The 25,000-nt window shown below is 44.1% G+C and overlaps 1 protein-coding gene across 2 annotated transcripts in view; it reads left to right on the top strand.

Annotated features, from left to right (window-relative positions):
* The first annotated feature begins 1,501 nt into the window (after window positions 1–1,501).
* Window positions 1,502–25,000, top strand: part of ncbp3 (nuclear cap binding subunit 3) — a 27,353-nt gene continuing 3,854 nt past the window's right edge. The window contains exons 1-14 of one of the 2 annotated variants that reach the window (XM_083764837.1): window positions 1,502–1,717; window positions 4,527–4,634; window positions 5,455–5,560; window positions 5,841–5,966; window positions 9,142–9,324; window positions 10,635–10,762; window positions 12,774–12,933; window positions 14,116–14,215; window positions 15,070–15,164; window positions 18,232–18,526; window positions 18,719–18,885; window positions 19,228–19,297; window positions 19,394–19,494; window positions 20,024–20,255. In XM_083764837.1, the coding sequence (XP_083620963.1) occupies window positions 1,508–1,717; window positions 4,527–4,634; window positions 5,455–5,560; window positions 5,841–5,966; window positions 9,142–9,324; window positions 10,635–10,762; window positions 12,774–12,933; window positions 14,116–14,215; window positions 15,070–15,164; window positions 18,232–18,526; window positions 18,719–18,885; window positions 19,228–19,297; window positions 19,394–19,494; window positions 20,024–20,255 (2,081 nt within the window). In that variant the 5' untranslated portion in view covers window positions 1,502–1,507. Of the gene's footprint in view, window positions 1,718–4,526; window positions 4,635–5,454; window positions 5,561–5,840; window positions 5,967–9,141; window positions 9,325–10,634; window positions 10,763–12,773; window positions 12,934–14,115; window positions 14,216–15,069; window positions 15,165–18,231; window positions 18,527–18,718; window positions 18,886–19,227; window positions 19,495–20,023; window positions 20,256–25,000 lie in introns of both variants that reach the window. The other variant, XM_083764836.1, reaches the window with a different exon arrangement.

The raw sequence follows: 25,000 nt of genomic DNA, 5'->3' as shown, positions 1-25,000 counted from the left end.
GGACCAACATTTGATGACATTTAGCCTCTCAGACCCATCTGAGCCACGGAACCACCATCTGATGACATTTAGCCTCTCAGACCCATCTGAGCCACGGGACCAACATCTGATGACATTTAGCCTCTCAGACCCAAAACTAAAGAATATGTTGTTGTCGTTGGATCAGATTGTGTCCACAGCTCCATGCTGTATTGATGTTGGTACCATTAGGAGAGATAACAGGCAAACACTGATCATAATAACGATACTTCTAACATTCTCTAATTGTGTAGACTTATTGTAAATTAACTAATGTGTGTTTGTTGTTGTATTGTTTATTTCTGTTTTTTGTGCAGTCTGTGTTTTTATTTATTTACTGCACAGCTGCCCCCCTTTGCCAACTTGTAGACTTATGTACTGTTCTTTATGAACTTTTAAACCAATGACCTCTTCCTACAGGAAAGGATTCAAAATAAGCCTTCTGGCCTTCTTCCCTTCCTTGCATTGTATTTTTGTTTTTTGATATGTTATTGTCTATTTTTTGTACTACATGCTAAATAAATAAACCTAAAACCTAAACCTAGCACAAGATATTAACATTAAATACACCTGGTTTAAGTGTGATGTGCTATATTATAATAGGGGTGGATGCAGTCATGCAGAAGCTTGGTTTAAATATGTTGTGCAACTTGTGCTATAGGGGCCCAACATATTAACATTAAACAGCATTATGATCTATTCTAACTGTTTACTCTGGACAGAATCAGGGAGGTTTCTGAGTACTGCCATGTGATTCAATCTTTAACCAGAGGGGGGCGTCAGAGACCTTGCTTTGCAGCCCAAAGCATAGCAGCGGTGTGTAAAGTAACTAAGTACAAACTTAAATACAATTTTGAGGTATTTATTTCTGCTTTACTTGAGTATTTATAATTGCCAAAACTTTTACTACCACTACATTTATTTGAAAACATTTTTCAGTTTGAAAACAGCAGATCTTTACAAGCTCACAAGGTGACGCATTGTGAGATCTGCTATTTTCAAAATGATGGGATATTCTGCATAGTAAATGGTGCATTTATATATCGCCTTTATCCAAAGCGCTATACATAGATTGTGCATTACATTCACCCATTTTTACATAGATTGTGCTTGTGCATTACACACACACACACACACACACACACACACACACACACACACACACACGCACGCACGCATGCACGCACACACACACACGCACACGCACGCACACACACACACACACACACACACACACACACACACACACGCCTTCCTCTAAACTCGAGGTAAAAACCACCCTGTGTATTATACTATAAGTGATGCCTTCCAGTAATTTCGGAGGTAAAAACCTCCCCATATATTATAACTATAGGAAGTGATGTGATGCCTTCCAGTAAACTCGAGGTAAAAACCACCTCATGCATTATAACTATAGGAAGTGATGCCTTCCTCTAACCTCGAGGTAAAAACCTCCCCACGGCAGTGTGTTCTGTGTTGTTGATCAAACATGGCGGCGGTGGGAAGCTTGCACGGTGTGTCTGTGGAGCCCCAGTCCGGCTCAGAGCGCTCCGAGTCCGGCGGAGAGGACTCGGACTCCTCGGAGTCCTCGTCCTCGTCGTCCTCCTCCTCCTCGACCTCCTCTTCCCGGGAGGAGAAAGGAGGAGGAGAAGCGGAGCCCATGGAGGTGGAGGAGGGAGAGCTGCAGGAGGAAGAGGAGGTGAGTGAGTCCCACTAGGCCTCGGCTCAGACCCCGGGCTGTCCTGAGGAGGGAGGCCGGCCTGTGGTGCCTGGAGGCCGGGGAGGGGAGTCCCGGACAGCGGACCCCTCCCTCCCTCCCTCCCTATAGGCTGTCACTGTTTAGAACGACTTGTTTATGATATGTTTGTGTTTATAATAGCTAATAATGTTTATAATAACTTAATACTAATATTAATAATGCTATGTTGTTGTTGTTGTTAGTCTGTGACGTCACAGCTAAGCGGAAATGGGCCGAAAACTAGCTGTTATTTTCACATCTTCACAGTAAACAATACACAAGGTTACAATAACAACATTAATAACAACATATATAAACAATACAACGTATTAATAACTAACAATATACAGTATGTAGAATGCGTACATTTCATTATATTTCACAGTATGTAGAATGGGTACATTTTATTATATTTCACAGTATGTATAATGGGTACATTTCATTATATTTAACAGTATGTAGAATGGGTACATTTCATTATATTTTACAGTATGTAGAATGGGTACATTTCATTATATTTCACAGTATGTAGAATGGGTACATTTCATTATATTTCACAGTATGTAGAATGGGTACATTTCATTATATTTTACAGTATGTAGAATGGGTACATTTCATTATATTTCACAGTATGTAGAATGGGTACATTTCATTATATTTCACAGTATGTAGAATGGGTACATTTCATTGTATTTCACAGTATGTAGAATGGGTACATTTCATTATATTTCACAGTATGTAGAATGGGTACATTTCATTATATTTCACAGTATGTAGAATGGGTACATTTCATTGTATTTCACAGTATGTAGAATGGGTACATTTCATTATATTTCACAGTATGTAGAATGGGTACATTTCATTATATTTCACAGTATGTAGAATGGGTACATTTCCAGTGACAGATGCATGGTTTTCATATTGTAATGTAAATATGGCCTCCTGGTTGAGCGACTAGCAGCACGATAACTTTCCCTTTCAGTTTCAAAAGTGTCGTCATGGTAGCTTGTTTACAACTGAAACAGACTTCCTGTGCTCTGACTTCCTCTTCAAAATAAGAGTCACGTGTAATGATTAGTCAACACTAGTTTATATTCCTGTTTACTTACAGGATGTTAACATCTCATTTGAGAGCCTTTTGAGTGCCTGTCAGGATTATCTACATAAACTGTCTCAGCTGTTGGTTGCGCAAATGCGCCATGCATGCCTTTGATCTACCGCGCAGCCAGGGCTCGACGCTTAGCATTTTTAAGTATTTTTCAAGTAGCACGTGTTTACACAAATTATTTTAGGAGCACGGTGAAAAGTTATCAAATAATGTGTTTTTGCCTATATACAGCTTTAGTCCACACACGTCTCAATATTTGCCATTGACAATAAACGGAGGAATTAGGTCAAAATTCCGCTAAATATGACGTAAATTAAACATCAAAACATTAAACGACATTGATGTATAATGATAATATTGCCCCTCACTTCACACAGGTGTGATTTTTATTTAATAAAGTGATATGAGGTAGGGGCGGGCAATATGGCAAAATATTATATCACAATATCTTTTCAGAAATGATCACAATATTGATATTTATCTGGATATCATTTTTATGTTTGTTTTTATATAATCTATATAATCAATTTGTTTTTATACTGATAGACTATTAGTTTTGTATGCAGAATTGCAGATGGATAGATAGATACTCAATTAATTTTATGAATGGATGGACAGACAGACAGACTATCCGTTTTTATCTTGCTGTTCTATGATGTGAGTGTGACATTTAGTGCAGAAGCTACTCGATGGTGAATTAGTATTGTAACATTCTCCTTGGCTTTGACTGCTTCAGTTCAGACAGAACATCGGACTAAGGCTACACATTGGCGTGTTGGAAGGAGATGGTGGGGGGATCTTTGCCTTTTTTCCGTTGCTCGTTATGCAGGCCAGTGAAGCCACTGACTAGCTCTGGTCCATAGCTCTAGTCTAATGCGTTGCATTTAGAGCTATGGACCTGAACTAGCCACTGACTAATATATCCAGCCAGCCTGAGCCAGGTCGGTCATTCGTATTGCGCTGCGCACACGCTTTTGTAAGCAAGGTGCTAAGCAAGGGTTGTTTTGGTATATCAATCAATCCGTCCACAGTGGTCCACTCCATGTGCGTGCGCACATGCACTCTTTGCGTGCACGGCTGCACGCTGTTTCACCCACGTTTGGTTAAAAGTTATATCAAGTGATGTTTTAACATTAAAAACTTTCTAAATAACTTTAGTATTCAACGTGTCGGGGTCCTAGCAACTCCTTCTGTCTTCTGTGCTACCAATACATGCTATCCTGCTGCGTTCGCTCCGCTGCTGACAGAGAAGAGAACTGAGCAGCAACACAGGGAGGGGTGGGGCGGTGGGAGCAAAGGGACAGATCTTCAAATGAACGCCACATTGAGCCTCGACACGTTGTTAGCTTGTAGCTCTGCTCTTTTTGGCGAACGACACCGCCGTTCAGAAATATAAATGTAGGTATAGAACCGCGACTCTAGAATGTGCACTTGCTGTAGACAGAGCCTTGTCTTCATAACGATTGAATGGTCAAATCCTGTAGTCGCACCTGTGCTACAAATCTAATTTTACAACTCGCACAGTGATATTTTTAGTAGCAAATGCACCTAGTCGCACTGTCGAGCCCTGCGCGCAGCAAACATTTGCGGTTTAAGATGGATGGATGAATGTTGTTTGACGACAAAAATGGTTTGACAAATTGATTATTTTTCATCTTCCAGGACGTGAAGGTGGACCCGGGGGCGGAGCTAGTGGCGGAGCTAGTGGCAGGGCGTCGCTACGAGAACAAGGCTGGAGCCTTCATCACCGGGATAGACGTCAACTCTAAGGTTACTTACAGCCCTGTTACAACCCTGTTACAACCCTGTTACAACCCTGTTACAACCCTGTTACAACCCTGTTACAACCCTGTTACAACACTGTTACAACCCTGTTACAACCCTGTTACAACACTGTTACAACCCTGTTACAACCCTGTTACAACACTGTTACAACCCTGTTACAACCCTGTTACAACACTGTTACAACCCTGTTACAACCCTGTTACAACCCTGTTACAACCCTGTTACAACACTGTTACAACACTGTTACAACACTGTTACAACCCTGTTACAACCCTGTTACAACCCTGTTACAACCCTGTTACAACCCTGTTACAACCCTGTTACAACCCTGTTACAACACTGTTACAACCCTGTTACAACCCTGTTACAACCCTGTTACAACCCTGTTACAACCCTGTTACAACCCTGTTACAACCCTGTTACAACCCTGTTACAACCCTGTTACAACCCTGTTACAACACTGTTACAACCCTGTTACAACCCTGTTACAACCCTGTTACAACCCTGTTACAACCTTGTTACTGTGGCTTCCATTTAACTTACAACCCTGTTACTATGTCACCAAGAGTCAACTTGACAAAATGATTGCTAGGTAGCCTATGTTGTTGAGGAAATGCTTCCCCTCTCCCTCTCAACGGTGGAGTCTGTTCCTTGGTCAGCAAAATACCAGTGAAAGCAGGGCCAATGTGCAGAAATACATTTTCCAAATACCTGAACAGTGAATATTCTAAAATGGAAGATGAGCTCTACGAGGCGATGGAGAAGAAGGATAATTAATTGATGTTGTGTTGTTCTTCCCCACTAGGAGGCGATAGAGAAGAAGGAGAAGCGAGCACAGCGTTTTCATTTCTGTGACGAAGAGAAGAACAACCAGAAAGACATGGTGCTGGATAAAGACATGATGAAGAAAGGTATTATTATTAATATTATTATTATTATTATTACGGTATTATTATTATTTTAAGACATGGTCCTGGATGAAGAAAGGTATTAATTATTACACATTTAATGCTTAATTAATTAATCCTAATCTGACTCAATCCAACAAAACACATCTCTGAAGAAATGTTAGCATTTATAAAAGTGTGTGTGTGTGTGTGTCTGTGTCTGTGTCTGTGTGTGTGTGTGTGTGTGTGTGTGTGTGTGTGTGTGTGTCTGTGTGTCTGTGTGTCTGTGTGTCTCTCTCTCCAGCGGTTCCTAACCTCCGTCTTGAAGCCCTCCATGTGTCTGGCGTTGACGAAATGTCCACACAGGAAATATTCGATTACTTCAAGGAATATCCTCCTGCTCACATAGAGTGGATAGATGACACCTCATGTAAGTTCTATATTCTATAGATCTATATTCTATACGTCTGTGTCTCTCTGTACGTTTGGAATCCACGTAACCCAAGAACAAATTCGACACACGCGTTGCGTTCCACACCCCCACAGGGAGGGCAGTGCCCGGTGTCGTTCCACACCCCCACAGGGAGGGCAGTGCCCGGTGTCGTTCCACACCCCCCACAGGGAGGGCAGTGCCCGGTGTCGTTCCACACCCCCAAAGGGAGGACAGTGCCCGGTGTCGTTCCACACCCCCCACAGGGAGGGCAGTGCCCGGTGTCGTTCCACACCCCCAAAGGGAGGACAGTGCCCGGTGTCGTTCCACACCCCCCACAGGGAGGGCAGTGCCCGGTGTCGTTCCACACCCCCACAGGGAGGGCAGTGCCCGGTGTCGTTCCACACCCCCACAGGGAGGACAGTGCCCGGTGTCGTTCCACCCCCCCACCCTGGCTCCAATGAGACACTGAACCCCACCCTGTCTCCAGTGAGACACTGAACTCCACACTGCCTCCAATGAGACACTGAACCCCACACTGCCTCCAATGAGACACTGAACCCCACACTGTCTCCAATGAGACACTGAACCCCACCCTGCCTCCAATGAGACACTGAACCCCACACTGCCTCCAATGAGACACTGAACCCCACCCTGCCTCCAATGAGACACTGAACCCCACCCTGTCTCCAATGATACACTGAACCCCACCCTGTCTCCAATGATACACTGAACCCCACCCTGTCTCCAGTGAGACACTGAACTCCACACTGCCTCCAATGAGACACTGAACCCCACCCTGCCTCCAATGATACACTGAACCCCACCCTGCCTCCAATGAGACACTGAACCCCACCCTGCCTCCAATGATACACTGAACCCCACACTGCCTCCAATGAGACACTGAACCCCACATTGCCTCCAATGATACACTGAACCCCACCCTGCCTCCAATGATACACTGAACCCCACACTGCCTCCAATGAGACACTGAACCCCACACTGCCTCCAATGAGACACTGAACCCCAGCCTGCCTCCAATGAGACACTGAACCCCACCCTGCCTCCAATGAGACACTGAACCCCACCCTGTCTCCAATGATACACTGAACCCCACACTGCCTCCAATGAGACACTGAACCCCACCCTGCCTCCAATGATACACTGAACCCCACCCTGCCTCCAATGATACACTGAACCCCACACTGCCTCCAATGATACACTGAACCCCACCCTGCCTCCAATGAGACACTGAACCCCACACTGCCTCCAATGAGACACTGAACCCCACACTGCCTCCAATGATACACTGAACCCCACCCTGCCTCCAATGATACACTGAACCCCACACTGCCTCCAATGAGACACTGAACCCCACCCTGTCTCCAATGAGACACTAAACCCCACCCTGCCTCCAATGAGACACTGAACCCCACCCTGCCTCCAGTGAGTCGGTCGGTGTGAGCTCGCCACCATCGGTGTGTGAATGTGTGAAGTGAGGATGCTGGCGTCGACTGTTCGCCGCTTCACCTCCCAATTAATTAATGAATGAATTAGGGATGCACCGAAAGGGAAATTCTTGGCCGAAACCGAATACCGAATATAGGAAACAGTTGGCCGAAAACCGAATACCGAATAGCCGAATACAGCTTTGTTGTAAAGCTACCTGATTATGGCAAAATACATGATTATGGATTTTCATAATCGATTCATCGGGCGATTATTTAAACGATTAATCGGATTATGGCCCCTTTTTTGCAATTACCTTTAAAAAAATGCTTCAAGTTATTGTAGGCATGTTGTAACTAACAATAAAGACAATAAAAATGAATACTCCTTCAAAATTTATATTTTACCCCCTTTTTAATACAATTTGATTTCATTGCCATTCCTTGTAATGTTGACTGTGTATAGCTGACTGTGTTTCTTCCCATTTCTATCTCTGGGACCCCAATTTTTTTTTTTTTTTTTTTTTTTTTAAAGATATTTTTTTTTGCGGCTTACGCCTTTTATTGATTTTTGAAGGGACAGACAGTAGGCTGACAGGAAACGGGAGAGAGATGGGGGGATGACATGCAGTAAAGGCCGTGTCGGGTCCGGGAGTCGAACCCGCGGCACACTGCGACTGGATTACCAGTCCGGTGCCCAGACCGTTACGCTACGGCCTGGGCCTATTTTTATTTCTATTGTAAAAATCAATGTAAATTTTGAGAGTGTATTTGGTTCCATTTTTGCACTCTGTTACAGACCGGCCCCACTTGGTTTACTTCCTAACTATCTATAATTTAGCTGGAACTCCCACTATGAGAACCACTGTCCTACACAGTGTGTGGGCAGTGGGCACGCACGCACGCACACGCACGCACAAACACACACACACACACACACACACACACACACACACACACACACACACACACACACACACACACACACACACACAATAGCATGCTAGCTGATAGGGGAAAACGTTCTTATTTAGCAGCCATATTAGCATGTTCTCTAGGCTCTAGTATCACATATGCCAAAGTTAAACAGCACTGAACAACTGATCATTGTTAAGCAAAACGTTCACGGACATTCTGCTTCTGCTTTTGCCCTGCCTGTGCCCACTTCAATGCGCTGCTGAGATTACACACAGGTGGAACAGATTTGAGGAGCTAACGAGCAAGCTACTGCTAGTGTTCGTCGTAGCCTGCCTGCAAACTCACAGATTCAGACATTGGGGAGCATTTTTTGTCATACGACAAAATAATAGACAGTGGCGGTGCTCACAAATACCATGTTTTGGGACCTGTTGATGAGCTCGCAGATTTCGCGGAGCGCATCGCAGCCACAGCACAGAGCAACTTGACGCTGTGTGTGTGTGTGTGTGTGTGTGTGTGTGTGGGGGGGAGACTGAAGTTGGGAGAGAGAGAGAGGTAGATGCGGAGCGCTCTGGTTACGTTCAAGACAATCGCGTGTTGTGTTTATACCGACCCGGTGTTTTGACTATTCAGTGATATATTTTCTATTTGAGCCGAAACCGAATAGGCCGAAAATAAATTTTTAGCCATTTTCGGCCAAATATTTTCGGTGGCCGAATTTTCGGTGCATCCCTAGAATGAATGAACCCTAACCCTAAGGCTAACCCATTGTAAAGCACTGTAAAAATCCATTCTTTCGTTTTTCTTAGGTAACGTGGTGTGGTTGGATGATGTCACTTCCTCCCGGGCGCTCATCAACTGTAGCCGTATGCCCGATCCCAAGGTCGTTCCCACCGATCCCAAGGTCGTTCCCACCGATCCCAAGGTCGTTCCCACGGAGACTGAGGTCAAAGGGTCGGACGAACCCCTCCCCCTCCCCTCCCACGGCAAAGGTAACTCCACCCCATCTGTCCCCAAAATAAACGTCATTTGTTTTCACTTCATTAAAGTCCTTCCACGGCAGCCGAGGGCGATTTAATTACCAGGTCGATACGGTCGCAAGTTACCACTTTACCGCGGCCGTAGCTGATTGGCCTAATTTAATTATTAATTGATTAACTACCAACGTCCCTACTATGAATACATCGTGCGTGTGTGTGTGTGGAATGCACTTCCCATTGCAGTCAGAACTGCAGCATCACTCCCAATCTTCCGCCGTAGTCTGAAAACCCACCTTTTCAGACTCCATCATGGCCCATAGCACTTACCCTACCCCCTTAGATAGCATTTCTGTAGACTTAAGCCCGACACACACCGTCTGCGACCGCCGCGGCACAGTATTGCCGCGCGCCATAGCCGCACGGCAACACCAACAGGACGCGGCGCGCTACCACGCGGCTGGGGAGTTTTGTTGACTATATTCCATTGCCACGCCCACGGATAGCCGGGTGGAGGCCGCGCGGCAACGCCTGGAAAATAGAACAGCGGTGCATCGGCGCGGCAGGCGAGGCGTGACCGCGCGTCGGACGCAGCCGGTGTGCGATAGGTTAATTGAAAATAATGGAGGCGGCTGCGTCCGCCGCGCGGCGACGCGCGGGGGACGCAGCCGGTGTGTGGTGGGCTTTAGATAGCATTTGATACAGACTTATAGCATGTTATGTAGACAGCACTATAATTGCATTGTATGTAGTCATAGCACGTCATAGTACATATGTATAGCATAGTATAGTATATATGTATAGTTTATATGTATAGTTTCATTATATAGATATTCCACTGTTACTTTCTTAGCTTACGCATGTTTCATGATAAATGCTTTTTGTTCTTGCTTAAAGGTATATTCAGAGATTTCACTCAAAATACCTTAGGTTTCGTTTTTGGCTGGGACCTAAGCCTTTCATCCAATCAGGATAGAGAGCCAAAAACGAAACCTAAGGTTTTTTGACCCCCAGGGGTTAACTGGGGACAGGGAGGAACTCCTTATATGGTCAGCACACTCTATAGTAGAGAGGATTATCACAACAAAACAAAAAAATAAGTGATATTTGAATTAAGTGAAATCACTGAATATTCCTTTAATGTAAGTCGCTCTGGATTAAGAGTCTGCTAAATGAATACATTGTAAATTGTACATTGTAAATTGTGTGTGTGTGTGTGTGTGTGTGTGTGTGTGTGTGTGTGTGTGTGTGTGTGTGTGTGTGTGTGTGTGTGTGTGTGTGTGTGTGTGTGTGTGTGTGTGTGTGTGTGTGTGTGTGTGTGTCAGAACGTACAGAGAAGACCTCTGATGATGAGGAGGAGGAAGATGAGGAGGAAGGGCAGGTGGTGACGGAAGGGGCGGAGTCAGCAGCGAAGGCGGAGAACAACACAGATGTAGCTCCGCCCCCTGCCCAGGTAAACACGCCCACCTGTGACATCATCGTGCTGAGTGTTGGTGAATGCACCGGAGTGCGTTTACTCTGTGCGTTGTTGGGAAGGGGTGGAGATCGTTAATCAGACCAGTGTGTGTCCAGTGGAAACCTCGTATGAATCTGATCTCAGGTCAGAACGGGTTAATGTTTTATTGATAACGAGCACCTTATCGTGCATTGTATATTATTTTGTGGAAAGACTTTGAGACGATACATTCTGAACGGAACCAGTATATATTTTACCAGAGCCTTCAAATACAGAACCTTTCTAACAGAACCAGTAGATATTACCAGAGCCTTCAAATACAGAACCTTTCTAACAGAACCAGTAGATATTACTAGAGCCTTCAAATACAGAACCTTTCTAACAGAACCAGTAGATATTACTAGAGCCTTCAAATACAGAACCTTTCTAACAGAACCAGTAGATATTACCAGAGCCTTCAAATACAGAACCTTTCTAACAGAACCAGTAGATATTACTAGAGCCTTCAAATACAGAACCTTTCTAACAGAACCAGTAGATATTACCAGAGCCTTCAAATACAGAACCTTTCTAACAGAACCAGTAGATATTACTAGAGCCTTCAAATACAGAACCTTTCTAACAGAACCAGTAGATATTACTAGAGCCTTCAAATACAGAACCTTTCTAACAGAACCAGTAGATATTACTAGAGCCTTCAAATACAGAACCTTTCTAACAGAACCAGTAGATATTACTAGAGCCTTCAAATACAGAACCTTTCTAACAGAACCAGTAGATATTACCAGAGCCTTCAAATACAGAACCTTTCTAACAGAACCAGTAGATATTACTAGAGCCTTCAAATACAGAACCTTTCTAACAGAACCAGTAGATATTACCAGAGCCTTCAAATACAGAACCTTTCTAACAGAACCAGTAGATATTACTAGAGCCTTCAAATACAGAACCTTTCTAACAGAACCAGTAGATATTACCAGAGCCTTCAAATACAGAACCTTTCTAACAGAACCAGTAGATATTACTAGAGCCTTCAAATACAGAACCTTTCTAACAGAACCAGTAGATATTACTAGAGCCTTCAAATACAGAACCTTTCTAACAGAACCAGTAGATATTACCAGAGCCTTCAAATACAGAACCTTTCTAACAGAACCAGTAGATATTACCAGAGCCTTCAAATACAGAACCTTTCTAACAGAACCAGTAGATATTACTAGAGCCTTCAAATACAGAACCTTTCTAACAGAACCAGTAGATATTACCAGAGCCTTCAAATACAGAACCTTTCTAACAGAACCAGTAGATATTACCAGAGCCTTCAAATACAGAACCTTTCTAACAGAACCAGTAGATATTACTAGAGCCTTCAAATACAGAACCTTTCTAACAGAACCAGTAGATATTACTAGAGCCTTCAAATACAGAACCTTTCTAACAGAACCAGTAGATATTACCAGAGCCTTCAAATACAGAACCTTTCTAACAGAACCAGTAGATATTACTAGAGCCTTCAAATACAGAACCTTTCTAACAGAACCTTTTTACCAATACAATAATATTAACCCATTTAGACCTGAGAAATCTTGATAGTTTTCTGAAAACCCTATGTTTCTATGTCAGTGGTTCTGACTCAAACTATTTCATGTAATGGACCCCCAAAGTTATTTGGCCGCGACCACTGTCTCAAAATATGTTCTTCCAGGGACCCCCCCCCCCCCCAGAAGCAAAGATATGAGTTTAAAAAAGTTTGCACTGAAAGAATATATATTCAAAGATTTGTGCCACATTTTCACGATATTTCAAAAATAGCAGATCTACAAGCTCTTGGTCATCATTTCATAGTTTTTGGGTCAAGCTGGAGTGAGCGAGTGGCCGAGATCTTTTATAGTTAACAAAGCTATTTATTCCTGAAAATGTGAATGGAGCGGCAGGATGCGCAAACTGACTGTGTGTGTGTGCGTGCGTGTGCGTGTGTGTGCATGTGCGTGTGTGTGTGTGCGTGCAGACAGACGGTGTGTCAGAGGCAGAGAGAGACTCCCTGCTCTCTCTCCAACAGACAGACGGTGTCTCTCTATCAGAGAGAGACTCTCTCCTCTCTCTACAGCCCAGGCCTGCAATCAAACCTTTCAAAGGAAACAAGCTGTTTCTGCGCTTCGCTACGCACGGTAACACACGCACACACACACACACACACACACACACACACACACACACACACACACACACTTTGACTGTCTCAAAGAATAAAATTCTTTTTTTTTGGTGAACATCGACTGAGAGGTGGTCAGTCGACTGAGATCGGTTCCGATCGATTAGTCGACTATTCGACTAATCAAGGTCAGCCCTAGTCTAAATACTTCACTAAGATACCCATGTACCTGTCCAAATACTTCCTTAATGTCAATGAAGTTCACACCCACAACACCAGATTCGGCACAAACAAGGGACTAAATTATTTTCACTCCTATGCCACCAAAGTGGAACGCCCTACCAACAGTCATTAAGACATGTGAATCCCTTGACTCCTTCAAAACCGCTCTCAAAGGGCACCTACCGGTACTAGGCATGTACCGATATATCGTATATCGATATTATATCCCGACGATACGTATCGATTTATTAAAAAATATCGATTTTCAAAAAAAGAAAAAAAAGTATCTGAGCTGTAATCATATTCCATCATATTCACGTGCTTTTGGAGAGAAATGAGACTCCATGCAGTCACTTTCAGTAGTAGAAGCCTGCAGAGGGGAGCTGTATGTGTCTGTGACACAGGTGATGGTTGTTATTGATGCCCCTTAATACATCAAGGAAGGCAATTATGTTTCTGCACTGTCAAATAGGTCTACATCTATCCTAAGATGTTTCTGCTCTGTCAAATAGGTCTACATCTATCCTAAGATGTTTCTGCTCTGTCAAATAGGTCTACATCTATCCTAAGATGTCTCTGCTCTGTCAAATAGGTCTACATCTATCCTAAGATGTCTCTGCTCTGTCAAATAGGTCTACATCTATCCTAAGATGCCATCAAAGAAAATAAACTCGAGCTAGGTTTAAACATGAAAGCATGTTTACAGTTGTTGCACAGAAATTAAGTAATTTTACATGAAAAGTAATACAAATTGCACCGGGAAAAAGTTCCCTCTATTTCTCACCCCATACTGTTCATGTTCTCCTTTATTTGCTTTCTTCAACTCTATATGATGATTTATGCGTTTATGTTAGCGTACTGTTGCTCTGACCTAAACGCTCTCTGTGTGTGTGTGCGTGTGTGTGTGTGTGCGTGTGTGTGTGTGTGTGTGTGTGTGTGTGTGTGTGTGTGTGTGTGTGTGTGTGTGTGTGTGCAGGTGACAGGAAGGAGCCAGGAGCAGCCAGCAGGAGCAGATATTACATGAAATATGGAAACCCAAACTATGGAGGAATGAAAGGAATACTGAGTAACTCCTGGTAGGATGCGCGCACACACACACACACACACACACACACACACGTGAAGAAACTTATGTTGCTAAAAAGGACCCACAAACTTATATCAATTTGGCCGTCGACCCCCATCCAGTGACCCGATGAAAAATGCTAAACTAGGTGATGGTACCAAACGGCCACTTGTTGCCTGGAGAGCGAAATTAGAGTCTGGAAAAAGTATGGAAATTTGAAATTCCAAATGTGTAAGAAACCCAGTCAGGGCTCCAGACTAACCTTTTCACAGGTATCACTGGTGCCACCTACCTTTTCAATTGGTAGCGCCACCACAAATTAGGTAGCACCATTTTTTTGGTATTAAATTATTTGTGGTATTAATACATGATCTTATCCTGCCCCCACATAGGGCGCCATTTATTTATGCAGTGTTTTCCACCATTAAAGGTTTGAATCATAAAACCCCCTACAAAGGTACAGAACAGCAACCTACCCGGTTATACTTCAAAACACTGTATATGGTTTCAACCCAACACAAAGTCACTCAAAGTCAATAAAGGCAATATTTATATTCCACACACAGAAAGTCAGTTTAAGGTTTTGTGTTGAAAAGTAAATGCAGTCCAACCCTTTGGGATTCATAAAGTGACAATTTGTACAATATCCCATTACCATTATCAAAATTAATTCCTTATTAATATTATAATAATTTTACATTTTGGAAAAACATCTTTTGCAATGTGAAATACCACCGAATTCCTAATCCTTTTCCTCGTCTTCATGGGCCAACGTGTGAAAGCTGTGTGCTTTTATTGTGAAGGCTAAAGTTTCTGAATGCTCTCAGAGGCGGTACCATTACTATCTTTTATTGTGACAAACAGGAAGAGGCGGTACCACGGCCGACGAAACCCGAGAGACGTGAAGACCAAGAGCCCTCTGATTGGAGACAGCCCTCCTTACACACGCACACACTCTGGTACGCACGCGCGCGCACACACACACACACACACACACACACACACACACACACACACACACTCTGGTACGCACACACACACACACACACACACACACACACACACACACACACACACTCCTATTATTCTCTCTCTTCTGTATAAACCTTATGGCCCTCATTTATCAATCGAGTGTAAAATCTGCCACAGATTCGAGTGCAGGTTTCGTAGTACACCCACGTCGCCACGGCATTTATAAAGTGATCGCAAACAGCTGATCCTTCCTTCATTTCGTTCCGACGTTAATAAATGTGACGGCTGAAATCTATCTGGCACGCCCTATGAAATCAAGCCTCGCCCTCGTTTTTGCGACATGAACACATGCAATTCGTTTCCTGAAACCATGGTTACTCCCCGCACGCACACACATATCGCAATTTGCAAGCAACTGTCACTGTGTGTTGTTAGTTTTATATTAAATTATATTATAAGTCCTTTTTAATTTAATATACAACAAGATATATTAGTGAACGAAAACCTGAACCTGTGAACCATGAATTAATTAACAAATAGGAGCACACACACACACACACACGCTGCTGTTTTGCATAGGCTCCTCCTGTCCTGGGTGTCTCTCTCTATCACTGTGGTCCGTCCGTGACCAACTGACCATGCACGTTCGACAGTCTATTTAGATTGCCTCGCAGTCGCCAGTCGCTGCAGTGGCTGGGCTGTCAAGGATCTACTGTCATCATATGAATGTGCAGCCTCATTTGGCTGGCACTGGTGGGGGTGGTGGGCTGGCTGGGTAGCCTATACTATCTCCGATGCGGTTCCCACTTGCGCTGGCACGGTACATTTGGCATTCCAGAGACGCGTCAGGTTTATTAAACGAGGAGGAGATTGCACATACCGTAACTCCAGAAAGACATCGGCCTGCTGTAGATTAGGCTACAGTAGGCTACCCACGTTTGGACTCTCCGCAGCTATGTGCCCTCCCCCTACGCTCATTCTGTAGCTCCGAGCTCATCTCGGAGCTACAGAATGAGCGTAGGGAGAGGGCACATATGGGGCAATGCTGCACTATACTCTCCAACGTCCCGTCATGGAAATATTTCAGCACAGACAGCCCAAATCCTCGCATGTATGCGCTCATGCAAAACACTGTTTAAATGGCTTAAGCATCTAACTTGCAACATTGTTTTTAATTGCGCGATTTCATCTCCTACTAATTTCATATGACACAAAGAAACATCGTTGATGTATTCCTTTACTTTTTAATTCTTTTACATACATACCATACAGTTTTATATTAACATTTTAGGAGTGAATACTAGGGCTGTCAAATGATTAAAAAAATTAATCAGATTAATCACAGCTTCAAAATTAATTTAATCATGATTAATCACCATTCGAACTATGTCCAAATATGCCATGTTTTCCTGTTTATTGTTGTGGAAATGGAAATATAAATGACAGAAAGCGGATATACATTCGTTTTTGAATGTTTTTTGTTTTCTAATGCATTTAGTATAGCCATGATGTGATGTGAGCATTTGTAGGCCTAGCCTACACTTTGAGTTAAATCAACACTGGCTTTTGGCCATGTAGACTGCGGTCCCCCAGTAGGAAGTCACTAATGTTGCTCTGGAGAGGGAAGTCTGGAACACTCTGGTGGAGCTGTTGCCCCCGCGACCCGACTAGGGATAAGCGGTTGAAGATGGATGTATGGATGAATGGAGACTGGGGTCCCAGTCCAGAGATGAAAATCATAATAAAATGGCCTAGGCTACTTTCTATCAATTTAATTTGGGGGTCCTTGAAATTAAAATAGCTGAGAAGCAATGGGTTAAACTGTAGACTATAGTTAATTGAAATTCACAAAATACAATAATGGCACATAAGCATTTTTGGAAACAGGGCTTGGTTTAGAAAAGCCTATATTTTGCGCTAAAGTAATTATTGAATAACATATAAATGTAGGTTTTAAGGCTAGAATGGCATTGTAGTGGACTGTAGTGAGAGGCGAGATTGTCTCTCCTTCATTGCGGGACTGCAGGACTAGTCTGGAGAAGAGATAGTTAGTCGTGAATCAGCTTCAGTCAGTGTTTTGGTTCGTACCTGGAGTTGTGCATTATATCTCCGCTGTGCACAGCAGCACAGGGGAACTGTCTTTAATATATCCATGGTCGTTTTCAGTTGCTTTCCATGTACGACACAAAAGTACCATGTGTTTGTTTTGGTAATAGCCTACTGCAGGCGCAGCCATGCTGATTCACGTAATCGCGTAGGACAAAACGAAACCAGCCGGACAAACATTAACAGCATTTTCAAAATGTCCACAAGTTGCGACGGACCCGAGTGATTCTTGCAGCGCGCTGATAGCTAACACTATTAGTGTGTGTGTGTGTGTGTGTGTGTGTGTGTGTGTGTGTGTGTGTGCGCGCGCAGTGTAGCCTAATGGGGCTTTGCTAGGCAGACAAAGTAACGCAACAGAGTTACAGAATCAAACCACTTTGCAACCAAACTACAATACACAAGCTATCTCTCTGGTGTTGTTCAATCATGACTGTGCTACACAGTGACAGATTTGTTATGCTCTGGACGTTCCTGAGCCGCGCGCACGGGCGCATGTTAGGGGGAACACTAACATGCGTTAATTGCGTTAAATATTTTAACGCAATTAATTAACGCAATTGATTAATGCCATTAACGCGTTATTTTTGACAGCCTTAGTGAATACATATGTTTCGATGCCTGTGGCAGCCTCTCAGCTGGTCAAACAATGCTGCTCCGCTGTTCTACGACAGAAAAACTGGTGAGGACGTGACTTTTTGTCCTACTCAAGTTCAATTTCAAGCTTTGGCGGAAATGGTAAATGCCGAAAATGTCGGTAATTTCGGCGTGCGCCCATATTTTGGCATACGCACGGTTGATAAATGAGGTCCTATGTCTCTCTCTCTCTCTCCTGTATAAACCCTATGTCTCTCTCTCTCCTGTATAAACCCTATGTCTCTCTCTCTCTCCTGTATAAACCCTATGTCTCTCTCTCTCTCCTGTATAAACCCTATGTCTCTCTCTCTCCAGCTGACCTGGTCAACCTTCCAGAGGAAGACGAGGATGACGATGATGATGAAGATGACATGGAGTCAGACGACCGCACGGTGCACTTCAAAGGTCAGAGGTCGCTGACCTCTGCGGGGGTCAGGCTGAGGTCGCGGAGGTCAAGTTCAGGGTCAGACTCGGAGGAGATGGACTACGACCTCCAGCGACCTCCGACCTTCGACCTGGAGCTGAAGATGACCAGCCCCGCCCCCTCGAAGACCGGCCCCGCCCCCAAGAAGACCCTGAAGATGACCATGTATGCAGATCAGCTCGTTAGGTATGCAAATTAATTAAATAAACCATCCAGTTACTGAGCGGTTCAAATATGAACGCTTCTAAAGACTTAACCCATTCTGGGCGGGAACCTCTTTTTGTGTTAGCATTATGTTATGCTTTAGCTATTGAAAAATAGCAGATCTAGGTCTGCTATTTTTGAAAATTGTAACGATAACGACTATTTTTTCACTAGCTCGGCGAGGAGTGAAAGCCGATTGGCCGGCGGGCTGCGCGGCAGGATTGGAGGGGGCGGGGACTCTGAGCCCGCGGCCAATCAGACGGCTCCCAGCGCTGTGACGGACATCAGGCAGCTGCTGGAGGAGAAGAGACGCCACCCTGTGGCCAAAACCGATAAGACAGGTCAGATTATACATCAATCAAAAAGCCGTTTCGCAAATACGGCCATCTTGGATTTATGGGGATGCATTGTGGGTAAGTGCAAAGTGGTCTGGGAGTAGAAGGGTCCACTGCGTTGGAAGATTACAGACACGCCCCCGATCAATTTAGTCATTTAAAAGGAACCCTGGCTAATAAGACAAATATGCCTCAATACATTATAATTGACCTCCATAACTAAAATCTAACATTTAAAACACCTTAAATATCTGTTTTCATAAATTGATAATCTTTCACTCAATAAGTTGATGATGTCATTTGACAGATGTGTGATTGATTGACATGTGACGTGTGATTGATTGACAGATGTCAGACAGCGTTTGGGGAAGAGGCGGTACCACGACAGACGCTCCAGCTCCCCGGAGGACACGCCCCCGCCACGGGAGCCAACCAGACGCTACCGCGAGGACACGCCCCCGCCACGGGAGCCACTCAAAGGGAAGAGGCGGTACCACGACCCGGACACGCCCCCTCAGCCACGGGAGCCAACCAGAGACGTGCACAGCAGACTGGGCGTGGCCAGCCAGGAGTCCCGAGGCCTCCACTCTGATTGGTCCAAAGACAGGAAGACAAGTACGTGGTTTTGATTCCGGAATCATGGGGTCACAGGGGTCACCAAATATGGTGAAGTCAGTGTTGTCTACCGGGAAGGGGGGGAGGGAGGAGGGGAAGGAAGGGGGGAGGGAGGGGAGGGGGGGCCCCGGGGTCTTCTTACCCTGTCTCTAAGGGAGATGAACTTCTCACCCTATCTCTAAGGGAGATGAACTTCTCACCCTGTCTCTAAGGGAGATGAACTTCTCACCCTGTCTCTAAGGGAGATGAACTTCTCACCCTATCTCTAAGGGAGATGAACTTCTCACCCTGTCTCTAAGGGAGATGAACTTCTCACCCTGTCTCTAAGGGAGATGAACTTCTCACCCTGTCTCTAAGGGAGATGAACTTCTCACCCTGTCTCTAAGGGAGATGAACTTCTCACCCTGTCTCTAAGGGAGATGAACTTCTCACCCTGTCTCTAAGGGAAGTCGTATTTAAGACCTTATTCTTTCACTTCGTGACCACACGCACAGAGACAGTAACATGGACTCAACGCTGCCTCCCGCAGGTCGTCTGTGGAGTCGCCTTGGACCCAGCGGCGGTGATGACATCACTTCCTCCTCCTCGAGGAGGAGGAAAGAGGCGGAGCCAGATGAGAAAGGGAAGGAGCTTCCCGAGAAGGAAGCGGAGGAGGAGGAGGAGCTTCAGAGGATGTGGGGAGCCATGATCAGCAAGAAGCAGCAGATAGCTGGAACCACCAGCAGGGGGAGCCGTCTGGAGCAGCTGCCCAGCGCTGCTAGGTACGTTACACCTTCCTGCCACTAGAGGTCACTGTTACACATTAATACTAATAATAATAACCGCCACTAGGGTCTGGAGCAGCTGCCCAGCGCTGCTAGGTATGTTACACACTGCTGTGCACGCCATTCAGTATTTAAGTCCGACGTCATTTTGTAGTGCTAGTTACGTCCGGGTCCAAGTGGCACCAGCTCCCGTCCGCATCTCATTGTAAATAGAATATCTAAACGCGTGAATCTTTTTACAGTGACTTATATGTTTCAGAAAAGAAGCCATTGAGGGTTTAACCCATTCTGACCTGAGATCAGATTCATACGAGGTTTCCGCCGGACACACACTGGTCTGATGAACCCATTCTGAACCGAGATCAGATTCTAAAAATGTCAGTCGCTCTTCGATTTTTCAAAAATAGCAGACCTACAAGCTCGTATCGCGCCACTCGGTGGCGCGATATGAGCTTGTAGATCTGCTATTTTTAAATAGCTAAAGCATAACATGATGCCGACACCAAAATGGGTGCCCGGTCAGAATGGGTTAATGTTGTCCATGTCCATGACAACAAAAATAATCCATTTGCTCTGTAAAATATTTCGGGGGCATATTTAGAATGTGTGCAGGCTTGAGTATGTTGAATCTAGTTTGCATTAATGAGGATTTAGTTGACGCAATGAAATAAAAATGGCGATAGTATTCCGTGTGGGGCAGACGGCCTGTCAGCCAGATTTGGGAGAGCAGCAGCTTTGTTGTTTACGAGGAAAGCGCAGAGCTACCAACCTGCACGCATTCTGTGTACCAAACCAACCACGCAATTCTAGGTGTCTATACACAGGTACGACATTCACAATGATAACCACGCAATTTTGGGTTAAGGGTGAAATTATACCCCCCAACTACTTCTGACAGAAATAGTTGGGGGATGATTTGCTGGGCAGAATCATGGGCAGAATGGTGAAATCATCCCTCAAGGGCTTCTGAACGACGCTGACTCAACATGCTGCACCCTGACAGCCAATCGGTGTTGATGTTGTCCTGTTGTCTTCTTGTTTTGGTTTCATCCATGCTGGTGGAAAACTTTTGCAAAGACATATGAACTCATTTTGCTGCTCATAAATGATACAGTAGTAGGAATTATGTTAAATATATTGTACCGAGGGGCACGGTGGCACAGTTGGTAGTGCTGTCGCCTCACAGCTAGAAGGTCCTGGGTTCGATTCCCGCTGGGGGCACTGTGGGTGCTGGCGGCGTGTTTCCTCTTCCGCGTCATCAGTGCCCATACCCGAAGGCGGGGTTGGCGAAAGGGCCTTTCTGTGTGGAGTTTGCATGTTCTTCCCGTGTCCCCCTAGGGTACGTACCCTCACAAAAACATGCAGTAATCCTGGTCTCTAAACTGCCTCCCCCTGGCCAGCCGGGGAGGGGAAAGGAACTGGTTGGAATAATGTGTTCCTTCCACGCGCTACGTCCAACCAGGGAAACTCCCCCCTGTCAGGTGTAAAGGAGCAACTTGGACACTCAACTTGACTCAAGCATGAAGGAAGCATGAGTTAAGTCCGTTGCTCTCCCCAGGTTGGCGGAGGGTGTGTAGAGCCCAGGATCACATTAGATGATTGACACAGGGGTGAAAAATGGGTTACAAAATCGTGGTATAAAAAATATATTAAAAAATATATATATTGTACCGAGCCGTCTTGTCTGAACGAGCTAGTCAATTTGGTTCCATTGCCAAAGTTAAGTTACGCACGTGTCAATCTACAGCCAGCGATCGAAAGGGACTATTATTATTATTTTATCAATCAACGCTGTTCTGCGTGATTCTGCGATCGGAACGACTGAAGTGGAAACAGTCATTAACCCATTCTGACCGGGCACCCATTTTGGTGTCGGCATCATGTTATGCTTTAGCTATTGAAAAATAGCAGATCTACAAGCTCATATCGCGCCACCGAGTGGCGCGATACGAGCTTGTAGGTCTGCTATTTTTGAAAAAAATCGAAGAACGACTGACATTTTTAGAATCTGATCTCAGGTCAGAATGGGTTAATCAGACCAGTGTGTGTCCGGCGGAAAACTCGTATGAATCTGATCTCAGGTCAGAATGGGTTAAAGTCGGTTTACACCTTATTCACAAAGGGCAAAGAGACTGTTCCGACGGCGATGGTGTGTGGAAAAACTGTCGTGATATGGAGCGTTGTTCATTGCTTGCGACGTCGCCTGACCTGAACCGATCAAAGTAACCAATAAATAATAGCTGTATATCTCAACCAATGAAAGGGTTTGGGGCCGCAAAGCTGTATATCTCAACCAATGAAAGGGTTTGGGGCGAAACCTCAGACTGCGAGCGAATATAGGAGTTCGTACAGGTCCAAAATATTCCACTTTGTCTCTGAATGTGTCGACATGCAGTGATTTAATTATCTATCATTATGTGAATGAATAAGTATGGTCTATCAACAATGAGCCTATGAATGATTATACAGACTAGGGATGCCGCTGATTAATCGATTTTCCGATTAATCATCGCAGAAATCGATTTTAATATTTCATAATCGAAGATCAAATGAAATGAAGGCAGGTGTAGAGTAGAGTGTAGACTAGTGAACTGAACATGTTCTCTTTATATCAAGTACTTCATACCAGCCCCTTATGAAACTACTTCTCCCCAAATCCAAATGGATTTCATTTTCCATCCTGAATGGCACTGAGAAGATCTCCACAAAGGTTTACTCATCAAAACTGATTATAAAACTGTAACCATCAAAGCATGCACTCAACATATAATGGTTATGTGACCATGGAATGTGTATAATATAAAATCTTAAAAGTTTTATCTGATATTGATTTAAAAAACAAGATGGGGGTGGGTTCAATTAATCGATGATTAATCGGCAGAGCTCTCGACTATTCGATTTGGCTGATGGTCACTTTGTGGCATCCCTAATACAGACTAGGCTATGTATATATATATATATAGACTATATATATAACATATATAATACAGACTAGGCTATGTATATATATATATAGACTATACTGTATGATAACTCAGTCTGAGCAAGTAGGCAAGGCAATTGTATATACTACCTTTCATACACATTCAAACAAAGTACAGTACAGCTAATTTAAAGCCCAGACTATCAGGCTTAGGCTATCTATCAAGCCTAGTTGATAGACATCCTTGTGAGTAAGCAATGTTAAATAATAAATATGTTTTTAAATTGGACTTAAAAACGTCTATAGTTGGAATTTCCTAATGGTCTGGAATATTGTTCCAGGTTTGTGAAATGCTGCTTCACCATGTTTTGTTCCAACTATGGGGTGAACAATAATTATTGGCATGCCAGCCCCAGATGACCTAAGGGTTCTAGAGGGTTCATATGGCTTCAGCTGAAGAATATATGGTTGTATTTTCTTCATAGCAAATTTGTAATGTTGAATAACATGATCATGTGTGATAATGTTCATTTAACCCATTCTGACCGGGCACCCATTTTGGTGTTGGCATCATGTTATGCTTTAGCTATTGAAAAATAGCAGATCTACAAGCTCATATCGCGCCACCGAGTGGCGCGATACGAGCTTGTAGGTCTGCTATTTTTTGAAAAATCGAAGAACGACTGACATTTTTAGAATCTGATCTCAGGTCAGAATGGGTTCATCAGACCAGTGTGTGTCCGGCGGAAACCTCGTATGAATCTGATCTCAAGTCAGAATGGGTTAAAGTCACTGGGGATAGATAGACTGTACTTTTAGTCTGAGCAAGTATAATTCTCCATTAGTGAAATGTACTACATAAGGGAAAATGAGCAGAGCCAATGGTCAAGGGTAGTGGTTAATGTCTAAACATGCACATTAGAGAAGAGAAGCTAAATGTGTTAAACAAGAAAACATTCATTTATACAACAACGGTGTGCTATCAAGGTTATGAAGCCATCAATGAAAAAGTGTAATCTGCTAAACTTCAATGACTATGTAGTGGACTACTGGACTTACCTGCTTCTCTCTCTCAGATAAGAGGTCCTTGGTCTGAAAAACATTGAAGACCCAAACATTGAATCTCTAATGTCCATAACAAGCTTGGCTGTCTAGATTAGTTTTCTGGTGTGAAATTTTCTATAACATAACACCCCCCCTCAAAAACTACTAGGCATGCGGGACCTCCCTGAGCATGGGATCAGATACACCGCGCCCATGGTACTCATGGGAATATCTCAAGGTTGGCAGCTCTGAAAGCGGTAAAATTAGACTTCCGTGGTCGTTTTCGTCTCAGATTTAGTCCGACGGAGCGTCGCAGTATAACTCTATGGGGACACAAAAGCGACACAAAAGTAGGACCCGGAAGTATCTCAGGAGGGGGCGCTCACGTCACGGCTAAAATACTGAATAGCCACTTGCCAAAATGTGCACAGATGTGCTGACCTCATCACATTTTTTGCCCAAAGAGTGGAATGGATTCAGAATCATGAAAATCATAAAAACCCCTAGTTTGACATGTTGTACATTGTCCTAGGTACAGTTTGTCACATGCTACTTAACCCATTCTGAACGGGAACCCATTTTGGTGTTAGCATCATGTCGTGCTTTAGCTATTTAAAAATAGCAGATCTACAAGCTCATATCGCGCCACCGAGTGGCGCGATACGAGCTTGTAGGTCTGCTATTTTTGAAAAATCGAAGAACGACTGACATAGAAACATACTGTAGCTTTATCAGAAAACTGTCAGGATGTAGAAGACGTTTATAGAATCTGATC

Source organism: Protomyctophum parallelum (assembly GCF_964188405.1).
Source record: "Protomyctophum parallelum genome assembly, chromosome: 1".
Classification (NCBI taxonomy): Eukaryota; Metazoa; Chordata; class Actinopteri; order Myctophiformes; family Myctophidae; genus Protomyctophum; species Protomyctophum parallelum.
This window is presented reverse-complemented; position numbering and strand designations above follow the sequence as displayed.